We start from the raw sequence: 11,992 nt of genomic DNA on the forward strand, positions 1-11,992 counted from the left end.
GAACAGCCTGACACATTTTGGTAGAGAGTTCAAGTTTTGGGGATGCACAGGAGAAGTTGTAAGAATTGCATCAATGGGGTACAGCCACAGTGTACATTCAGCAGAGACCGGGGATGGAGTCCATACAGTGTCATCTGTCCCCTGTAGTCTATATTGACCTCCGCTGATCATTTACTGTACTTCTACTACTCGCTTTCATCTTCCATTGCCTGCTGTGTATGGGATGTATGCCTGGCAGATATATACTGGCATCCTTTGGGTTTTGTCAGAAAACAGGACGATCTCCTGGCGTATGCACTGAAGATGTCCAGAAGTTATTAAGGTGCTCATATATATGTAAGAGCAAAGTTGACTGAACATTAGGTCTTTAGAAGGTTTTTTTTTGGTTGGGTGTAGTCCTATTCTCTCTCATCTCCGATCAAATATTGAGCTTGTTGAAAAGTATCTTATCTCATTTTTGGTCTCTCTGGTGCCGAGGGTCTCAGTCTAACAGAGTTATTGTTGTTGTATGGGCACTAAAAGTTAGCGCATCATATAGTGAGAATTATTTCTGTACAACCCATAATGCTCCATTCTTTTATCTTGTTCTAGGCTCACACCATGTATCAGGTTGGGCTTATGGAGACTGATCAGCACATTGAGTTTTTCTGGTGTGCGCTGGAGATGTTTACTCAGGAAGAACTTTGTAAGTTCATCAAATTTGCCTGCAACCAGGAGCGCATCCCCTTCACCTGCCCTTGTAAAGATGGGGGGCCGGATACTGCACATGTTCCTCCTTACCCCATGAAGATTGCACCTCCTGATGGCGCTACAGGTAATCACTGACTACTGATATGGCTCTTTCTGTATGACACTTATATTGTCGTACAGTAAAATAGAGCTAACCCCATTCAAGCTTATATTTCTATGGAACCCATTTACTCCACAGCAGTACATGAGCTTTAATGGGGTTGACTTATTTTTTTAGGACAGATGCTGTTCATACATTATAGTCTCAGTTGCACGATTTCTTAAAACAAAACCTAAAAAATAACCCATTTTAAAGGGGTTTTATTCAGTATATAGTTATCCTGTGTCTGCAGAACTGTGAGTAACTTGCTAAATAATGGTGGACTCCAACCACTGGGACTCCCGAGATAAGAAGAGGGAACCTGTTCGCTCATTTTAATGGAATCCCAGGAGAAGTTACTCCATTCATTCTCCATGACGCAGATATAAAAGCTGACCATTGTACAGGGCTATTTCACTCACATTGTGAAGCTGCTAGACTCTCGTTCTCGTGGTTGTTGGGGTTCTGTAGGATCAGAGAGTTATTCCCTTTAACAACAGTCTAGTTAGCTCACAGGACATCACATACTTCCAATATTGTTGGTTGACCATGGAAAATCACTTTTGCAGGTTCCCCAGACTCCAGGTATATCCGTGTGGAGACCTGCATGTTCATGATAAAGCTCCCGCAATACTCTTCCCTTGAGATCATGCTGGAAAAGCTGAGGCATGCCATTCATTATCGAGAAGACCCGCTCAGCGGTTGACCCCAATCCCGAGAGATGGAAGGACAACCTGGAAAAGGAGTCAGAATTGTTTATATGGGAGCCCTTGCTGCTCACACGGTTGCCCCATGGACAGAACGCTGAGGAAACGAGACGGAGGAAGTTTTTGTTTTGTTCTGCCCAAACCTGCACATTTACCTTTGTATTTGTGAAGTCTCTGGTGGGGTTTTTGCCTTGTTTGTGAATTGTTTGTAGAATCATTTTAGTACTGATGATGTGAGCAGACGACTCGATTTACACCTCAGAAACACAAGGGTCTGGGAATCCTTTAAGAAATGTAGTTATTTTATACATTGACTGGAGGAACATGAACAAATGAAAGCTATCTGTAAATAAGAATACGCTACATAATATAATTTAATGATAAATTATTTCCAGAGTACAGGAATGTAATACACTGGATATAGAGCTGTGAAAAAAAGGGTTGTTATTTTTTTATTTTAGTTGTATTTAAGTTAAGGTAATAGTTCTCCAAGCACTGGATACTGCCGGCTGTGGTCAGTCCCACGCTGCCGGGAATTTTCCATTTTAATATCCTGAGCTTTCCTCGGTATACAGGAGCATGAGCTGCACAGGAGGGGGTGGGTTAGTTTTCTTCATGTGAAGTAGAGGTTTTATTTCAGTTTTGTTAGCTTGTTTTATAGGATGTCATGGGTCCAGCTGATGGTGAACATTCACTGAAGAACTTGAATCTGTGGCCTTATGCTGGTGAGGACTGGAAGATGTCGGAGCACATGCAAAGTTTTACACAATGCACTGTATTTATTAAGGGCTTGGACCATATGCAGCACAGAGCGATGACATATGACTAAATTACATGGGTGAAGTTTTGCAGTTAGCCCCCCCGCCCCTCAGCTTTTTGATTTTTGATGTAAGCACAGGACTTTACAATTGTCTATAGAAATATGTTCTTTTTCTTTGGAGCTTCCCAGTAGACAAGTAAGAGACAAGAACCAGGACTACTATAAGGTATAAAGCTATGGTCACTCATGTTGTGGATTCTGTCTTGTATAATAAGCGTGATGGCGCTGCACTGGACCAACCTTTTATGGCAGAAGTGAACAGCCTGTTTTTTATGTGAACAGGTTACATGAAAATCCACCAAGGTCAGGTTTTTGCTATGAAGATGCACCAAAACTATTCAGATGACGATAAAAAATAAAAATAAAAAGCAATGGCACAGATTTAGTGAGTCTGTGCTTTACTGCGGCTCAAGCTTAGATTTATACAGAGTGACAGATCACTTTGTAGCAACCGTGACCACATTTCTATATGCAGGGACTCCAAGCTGAGAAACACCGTGTAACAACATACATGTCCTGGTATGATTGTACCCGGCTCATATCATTAGGACTGTCGCCTTCTCATGAGATGTACATGTTACATGATATTAGGAGACTGACTACAGCTTTATCATATACAGAGGAAACAAGACACCATTGTATCTTCAGATGTTCACAAGTCCTGACCAGTGTCCATATCCGTAACATTAGGCAAAAGACACAGCAATAAAAGGAAAATGCTGTTGTATTGTGTTAAAGCTGGTGGAACAATATAGAGCATCGCTAATAATTTAGAGATGTAAATGTGAAAGCCTTACTCTAAGACTTGGGGGATAGCAGCCAGAACTGCTCCCTCTCTCCAGCATTGCTGCCCCCAATATACCCGCTAGATACAAGGCTTATTATGATGCCTGTGCGGGTGCAGATATAGGAACACTTTAGCAATGGGGGGAAGTGCAACATATCTACATTACGAGCCCTGACGTGTGCTGTACAGTTGATGTATATTTATTATTGCAGTTATCTATGGTTGCATTTAACAAATCCTTTAACTCGATGCCATTCCCCTTGTCTGTACCGGTATTTAAAACACTGCTGTGTAAGTGAAGCATACTAAGGAAAGTGTCATGAGAATAAAAAACTGATTCTGAATGTCTTCCAGCTTATGTGTCTCTTCTTCCATACACTATACACTTGCACTATGGAAGGGAATAAGGAAAAAAATGTATTTGCCTGTGTAGCTACACAATCCTCCCAATCAGACCAGGTAAGGATTACACATGCCCATCATCACCAAGCTGTCAGTCCTGAGTATAGGTATCTAATTATAATAACTATTTAAATAAAGCACAAGTGTCACCAGAGCCTCCCCGTAATCCAGCTGACTAGTTCCACTTGCCTGTTACAGCATTGCATCCTAATGCTATCAGGTGTAGTGGATGGGTGGGCATGGCATGGGACAACAGAAGCTCCAGAGAAGGTTTTTTTTTTTAAGTACAGACAACTTTTCACCATCATTAATTTGCGAAAGTTTCTTTAAAGTTTTTCATCAGGTAATATATATGCACAAAGTGGCATGGTATCCAAAAGCCAAATAACGATTGTTCCTCTGTCTGCAAAAACAGCCTTGAAGTGGCATGCTCTATCTTTTTCCTGTGGACAGCCCAGTGAAACGCGTGTGTGGGCACCATAGTCATCTATGAGGACCAATATTTATCCCCCCCACACAATCGTGTGAAAAGGGCCTTTGATTGTTTTTGGACGCCCTGTTGCCACTTAAATTTTTCCATAAAGTGGAATCCCTGGGAAGTGACCCACGTTTGGAAACAATCTGACTAATGAATGGTGCCTCATCCATGTGGGAGTGAACTCTGTGTAATAGGTGTATCAGAGCTTCTTCTACACCCAATTTGGATTAGTAAACAAATTGGAAGGGATCTATAAGGCTATTTAGGCTCCTTCTAACCATGCCCGGGTCATGATTGCCCATGCAGAATCCGTTTTCAGGAGGTGCCGATAGTCTCTAAGGCAGGCCCTGGGTCCGGACGAGGACCCCATAGCTGCCTTTAGCAGCCGAATAACAGGCAGTGTATTACTTTACATACAAAAAAATAACAAAAGAAGCACAGTGTAACAGTAGTAGAATCTAGTGACAGTGATATCGACCAATGTAGCCAAAGGAAGGCCTCTTACTGATAAACTACAAAATACCAAATAAATAAAAACAAGAGGAAAGGACAAGGCTTCAATGCAACAACATAAAAGGGAAAATCTTTATTTAGTAAACAACAATGGGAATGCATAAAATAGACTGAGAAGCATCTCAGAAAAGATACAAAAAAGCACGCCAGGTAATATGTCCTAAAATACATAAACAAATGTAAAATGTACAATATAAGGGACCCAAACATGTAATGACAAAGACCTGCTGCGATTGAAACGCGCGTCGGGGTGCACGCCAGGTAATATCATGTCCTCCTCTTGGTCACACTAGCTTCCACTCATTTTGCACTATTTGTATGTGTTTATCCATGTTTATCATTTGGTGTCTGTGACCTCTGTTATTATTACAGTATACCTGCTAGCTATATAAGGGCTCTACCTCATTATTACTTTACACCCATTGTCGTTCATTACTGTTCATTACATGTTTGGGTCCCTTATATTGTACATTTTACATTTGTTCATGTATTTTAGGACATATTACCTGGCGTGCTTTTTTGTATCTTTTCTGAGATGCTTCTCAGTCTATTTTATGCATTCCCATTGTTGTTTACTAAATAAAGATTTTCCCTTTTATGTTGTTGCATTGAAGCCTTGTCCTTTCCTCTTGTTTTTATTTATTTGGTATTTTTTAGTGTATTACTTTAAGCAAGTAATCAGATGATCGTTTCTTCAATTCCCAGAGAGACCGTTAAAAAAACAAAGTAAAAAGACAAACACACTACATATCCCAGCATTCGTAACAATTTATACAATAAAATCATTACTAAACCCGTACAGTGTACATCTTTAAAAAAAAAAAAAAAAGCAAAAAAAACTGATTTTTACGCATTCCAAAGGATTTTTTTTATCTTCAAATGTGTTTATTCAGCAAAATTAACATAAAAAAAATCTTTAAATGGGATATCGCTGTCATAGAAAATAAATAACTTGTCTATGCCATACAGTGTATAACACAAAAGTAAAAAAAATCTGTAGCAAATTTATTTTATATTCACGCCAAAAAAGTTAATAAAATGTAATCAATGGTGTAAAGTCACCCCAATATAGTGAGGTCACTTTTTAGGGGTTTCTTTTGTTCTTCTATGTTACAGGCTCAGCAACTGTCACATAGCGACTGAAATTTTTTTCAGCAAAATTCACCCTTCCTTCTGCCAGCTATTTAAAATGTGGTGCTTTGTGTGGAGTCTCTAAAAAATAGAACTTTTAAAACCCCTATAAATATGAATAGGCTTCTACAATAATTTAATCAAATTTTCATGTGTCAGGGAAATATCCCCATCTCTTGATGTGATGTGTGGGTCCAAATCATTATATGGTACGAGCTGCTCGGTGAATCACTCAGACCTTCACATGTTTGAGAGAATTCCAATTTATTTAGGTAGCAGACAGTTTTTATAGGTTCTTGGGACAAAGGAACCTATTGCGCATGCTCACATTCCAAGCCATCAACAGGATGTAACTGAAAGATGATCTGTGTACACGGGGGGAAGGAACTTGAGTATAGTAAAACACATGGTACGTGAACACAATAGAGAATAGATTCTATTTCCTCACAATTCCTCCCTTTTGTGAATAATTTCAGGTACTGCTCAGGTGGTACATTGACATGTGCTAATCACACATCCAGGACTTATCTGACCTCTTCACCTGCTTCCCTCCTGAGCATCCTGAACATTACATCACAACACAATTCATGTAAATCCATTGTAAAGGGTAGAATCTCTACATCCTATTGGTATATATCCTTATACATGTCAGCCTACCAACCCCTGAGTACTATTAGACATAGTACAGCGCACACACTGTCACAGCTTTCTTTTGCATAGCCCATGAAAGACATTATGACCACAATCTTTCTTAGTGATGCTGCAAGTGGTAAGTGGTATGTCCATAGCAGCATCAAGATACACAGATTCATGTTCTGTAGTCTCTGTGTCCAGCACCATTCTTCTTCAGCTGTCGCAGTCTCCTTGTAGTTTCTACACGTTGATGTGTCACAGGTACTTGGGATGACCCTTCAAAAGATAACCCTTCAGGTTAGTCACATCAGGACCATCTCATCACCTGGGTGCAGGTCCTCTGCTCGAGCTACTTTAGGTTCTGGAACTGAAACAGATACTTGGTTATGCACCTAAGAAAAAAATGTATTTGCAGGTTTTGGACATCCCACCAATTCTCTATGACACCTCTAAACAACCTTAGGGAAGTATATGTTCATCCATGGGGCAATTCTAAAAACAACCTCAGTAGGTGAAAAGCCTTTTTAATCCCTAGAGCTGTCATCAACTATATTACTTCCCCAATAGGCATTATTACTTTAGTCTCTAGAATAAGTGGACTGACATATTCCTCGATCCCTGTGGTCTTTACAGTTGCGTTAGTTACAGGGTAGGGTTCAGATTACCCAGAAAAGAGGTCCACACACACATAAGTACATGTTCATAGCTACTTACCTTTGGCAGCTGTACTTAGCCAATCTGCAACCTCTGGAAGGGGTAAAGCGGCTTCGGAGTGTATCACTACTCTCCCTACATTGTACTAAGCATATATAAACATACTTGTGTAAATGGACAGTAGCCAAAGTGAATCTAAGTGATACTCAATACTTATCCACCACGGAGCATATAGAGTCTTAGCCTGGTGTCTCACCCTGTGGGTGCACTGAGCCATCATAGGGTAAAGGGCCCTTGGCAGACATTGCTTGTCACCTTTTTGCTGTAGTCCACCCTCCATCCATTGGGTCCCAGTGTTACTCCAGTCTTGCTTCCTCACCTGTGAAGCCTGTTTCTATAAAGACAGGAGTATAGATAACCCTACTGGGCCAGCGAGGGTCACGGACTGTACCGATCCAGGCTCCTTTCCCCTAGGCTTTCCGGTAACCAGTATGGTCACTTCATGTATTGGAGCTTTAGAGGTTTTACTTCTACTGTGGACCTTTATTGTAACACTAAGGCCTCTATCAGCTATTTCAAAGTCTCATAGTTGTTGATGAACTTACTATATTAGGTCAGGAATCATAAGGAATCCCAAAAGACTCACATTCTTCCCCTCTGCCACTTTACACCCCTCCATCAGTGCCTTCACCTCTGCCTTCTGTACAGACAGGTAGGTCAGGAGTGGTTCTGCTGCTGTTACCTCATGTTGTGTGACCGCTGCACATCTGATGTAGAATTAACCTCATTCCTGGTTTCTAAAGCCATCTACAAAAAAACTCAAAATGCAGATTAGTGATATATTCAGGTTAGACATATTAAAAGGTAACTGGTTCATTAATCATTAAGTTAATAGAAAATTTTAAAACACAACCCGTCTACCTCATGTCTCCCCCCTTTGAATCTAGCGAAAGTAGTGGAGCTGGATTCAATGTAATACATCATAAAGAGGGCACATTGTAATCAAGGTTTCTAGTCATGAAGAGGTGAAATAGTAACAGGATAGTCCAAAACTACTACAGAAGCTTTTTATACACAGGCAGCAGTAGGATACAAAACCATGAAGGGTCCAGGTTGTCATGTTTCACACGATCAGCAGCTTCCGGCCTGTGTCCTCTCCTCTGAGGTGCTTAGCTTAAACTTAAATGAGAACAATAGAAAATGAGCAATATACTCCAGAAAAACACAGTTTTGGGACCTGTATAATAGGAGACATACAGCATACAAATTCCTTAGATCTTATTATAACCTATACAGTCATGCTGGGAGCACATACTGGGGGACAGTGTTACTGAGCAGAAGCATCACTAGAGCCAGTGACGTAGGAGGCTTCTAGGGGTGTTATAACTTCTGCCTAAAAAGCTCCTAATAATAATCTCAGTCATAGCTGCTGAATAGGACTGAATAGTATGGGATCATAGGGAGGTTTTACTCCTGGTTAAAACATTAAAATTACAGAAGTTGCAGCGAATCAAACCCAAAATCTGCTTAGGGCCATCAGTGTTATCAGTCCTCAGTAATGAACACACATTCTCATTGTTCCTTTCTTTTCTTAACATTCTCAGGTCCAAACCTGCAATGAACAATGTCCACAATTGTGTGCTGGACTTTCCTCACATCTGATGAAATACCATAAGCGCTATACATGATATACTGTAGACAAAGCACATATTTATATCTTTGCCATAATCTGCAGGACTGTATAAAGGAATAAACTCAGAACATCTGCAGTATCTGGCAAGGGTCAGCTCAGGGAATCCAATAGGGACTGCACAAATGTCCAAGAGTTCTCCCCACAGAAGACCAAAATCCTTAACAAATATGTTACTACCCGGGTTTTTGGACTTTGAAGTTCTGATAGGTAACTCTTAGATAAGCAGGTACAGTCTCCCACATTTATTCCCTGGGTACTATATCTTAGTTCTCCTTTAAAGTTACAGCAATAGCCAAATTAAATACAGCTGAGCGGACTGTGGGTGCAAATCCAAAGAGCTTTAGGCAATGCATTATTCCCCATACCACTGGTCTACTAAACTATATCAAAGTGAAATGCCCCCTACAGGAGAAACATCTGAAGACTAAGTCTTTGTTCTTTATTGGGCCGCACTTTTTCTAATCTAGTCCTGACCAGATATATTCCAGTGTGGGGGTTGGGTCTAGGTGCCACAGTGCACGTGTCTCCTGACAGTCTGTTTCTTTGTTTCCATACACTCTGCAATTCATCCACGGGGTGGAGGTAGAACTTTTCCTGAATGTTGTATTTTGTCTGTCCAACGTTTTTGTCCGTCATCGTCATAACACTCATACAACACACAATTTCCTATGGCTGTTTCTTTATAACCTCCTCTGGTCACTTCCTCTGCAACTTTCTTCTATCCACTTGCAATTTCCATCATATCATTATTCCATCATTCCATCATATTTTAAGAACCTTCCCATTTACATACAAACAACCATCTTTTGATATACTTGTCCTTTTCCAACATTCTCTGACATCCTTTTACAGCCTCTTTTCCCTATCTCTTTCATGATCTGTAGTACTGGTTTCCCTTCGAATTGCCTCTCACCTACCTAGCAATTTTTCCATAATTTTCTATATACCTCTAGTGCCGGCACACACTCGCAGTCACTCTTCCTTAGGGCAGTTTTAACCACTTTTATTTAAAAAAAATTTTCCTAAACCGTTTGCCTGTCAAGAAATGACCACAGTCCCCTTCCTTCAAGCAGATTTGGATCCTACCACACAACATTTTTTTTATAAAGTCTGACTGTCCAAACTCAGTCTCTTCAAGGCTGACTCTTTAGGTAGGGGCTATTCCAGGATGTTATCTTTCTTAAAACCAGTACAGTACAGTATCACAATAGCACTATCAAACACACATGTTCAAACACAATACCCATATACACTATCACACATCACATGGAGTTTTCAAATAACAAGATTCTTTGGACTGGGCAATATAGGCATGCAACTCACCGGACGTGGGGAAATCCAAACAAGGAGAGAGAGCAATTTGTAAGAAAAAGTTTCTTTCCTTTTTGTGCAGCTGCATGGTCTGTCTGTCCTGAAAGGATGATCCCTAAGTTGTCCGGTAGGCGTCATGCAAACCCATGTCACTGTTCGAGTGCCAATTTATGTTAGGGAAATATCCCCATCTCTTGATGTGATGTGTGGGTCCAAATCATTGTATAGTACGAGCTGCTCGGTGAATCACTCAGACCTTCACATGTTTGAGAGAAATCCAATTTATTTAGGTAGCAGACAGTTTTTATAGGTTCTTGGGACAAAGGAACCTATTGAGCATGCTCACATTCCAAGCCATCAACAGGATGTAACTGAAAAATGATCTGTGTACACGGGGGGATGGAACTTGAGTATAGTAAAACACATGGTACGTGAACACAATAGAGAATGGATTCTATTCCCTCACACATGATAATCTGGAAATTTGCCAATCAGATATTAGGAGGCGAACCAACCAAATAAAATGTCAACGTAAAGCAGATATAGGGTTAATGTTTGTTAGCAACCAATTTGGGAGGTCGGACCAACTGTATAATGAGCATAACATTTAGAACTTACCAAATTTTTCATTTTTTCATAAATAAATGCAAAATATTTCAATTAAAATGTACTTCATCGTAGTGTTAACATGTCATCAAAAACAAAAACACATACCACCATGGCAAGTTTAAGTGTTCTAAAGTTATAACCTCAAGAGAAACGACAGATTTGACAAATCGTGCAAGGTCCTTAACACCTTACTGTACTATTATGGCGCGCGTCGGGTGCAGGTACATGGAGAGGGCTCACAGGCATATTGCAGCAAAGACTCACCAGTAACACCCGCGATGGGTGCTAGCCCGGAACACCACCATCTTGGTCGCCATGACAGCCTCGGGTCTTCCAAAGACCCAAGGCTGTCTTGTTTTAAACCATTCATTACAATGTGCGATTTGCACATTTTAATGAGGTGGAAAATCCCTATATACTGCCATATAGGTAGGATTAATCAGACACCCTAGGGAGTCTGAAAAATGGTAAAAAAAAAAAAAAAGTTAAAAAAAATTCAAATCACCCCCCTTTCCCTAGAACTGATATAAATATAAATAAACAGTAAAAATCCACAACACATTAGGAATCACCGCCTTCAAAAATGCCCAATCAAAATATAATAACAGGTTTTCACTGTGTTTCAGCCCGTAACTGTAAATAGCACCCAAAGTCGAAAATGGCACTTTGCCATTTTGAAAAATATAAAACGTTCAATAATAAAAATTGATCAAAAGGCCGTACAGTCCTGAAAATGTCATCAAGAGTTGCACAAAATTACACCGCCCACAGCTCCGTAAACCAAAGTATAAAAGTTATTAGCACCAGAAGATGGTAAAATTAAAAACAAAAATTGTACAGGAGGTTTTAATTTTTGTAAATGTATGAAAACATTATAAAACCTACACAAATTTGGGATCCCCGTGATCATACCAACCCAAAGAATAAAGTAGACCTGTCACTTGAGGTGCACAGTGAAAGCCATAAAATCCAAGCCCACAAGAAAATGGCGCAAATGCGTTTTTTCCCCATTTTCACTGCATTTGGAATAATAAATACCATCACTATGAAGTGCAGTTTGTTACACAGAAAACAATCCATCACACAGCTCTGTACATGGAAAAATAAAAAAAGTTATAGATCTTTGAAGGTGGGAGTGAAAAATGGAAATGAAAAAACAAAAAAGGTCGTTAAGGGGTTAAAGCCCTTGCTCGTGGGCCACATTAGGTTACAGCGTGCACACGCACTGCCAATGCAATGTTGCCACTGAGCCCTGTATACCAATAGAGAAGAGCGGTGACAGGAGCCAATGCGCAGCACAAACATTGCTTGACAAGGCTCAGTACGGACACAAGGTTTATACCCTCAAACACTATATCATTTAGAAGGTGACAACTTTCAGGATCGGCAGGATAACTTATATATCTATAATCTGTAAACCCCCCC

At 40.2% G+C, this 11,992-nt stretch overlaps 1 protein-coding gene across 2 annotated transcripts in view; it reads left to right on the plus strand.

Moving 5' to 3' along the window:
- Positions 1 to 3,491, plus strand: part of HECTD4 (HECT domain E3 ubiquitin protein ligase 4) — a 107,208-nt gene extending 103,717 nt beyond the window's left edge. For both annotated transcript variants that reach the window (XM_072142766.1, XM_072142775.1), the window contains exons 75-76: positions 592 to 814; positions 1,399 to 3,491. In XM_072142766.1, coding sequence (XP_071998867.1) covers positions 592 to 814; positions 1,399 to 1,535 — 360 coding nt within the window. In that variant the 3' untranslated portion in view covers positions 1,536 to 3,491. The remainder of the gene's footprint in view (positions 1 to 591; positions 815 to 1,398) is intronic.
- Positions 3,492 to 11,992: the final 8,501 nt, after the last annotated feature.

Source organism: Engystomops pustulosus, chromosome 1, assembly GCF_040894005.1.
Source record: "Engystomops pustulosus chromosome 1, aEngPut4.maternal, whole genome shotgun sequence".
Classification (NCBI taxonomy): domain Eukaryota; kingdom Metazoa; phylum Chordata; class Amphibia; order Anura; family Leptodactylidae; genus Engystomops; species Engystomops pustulosus.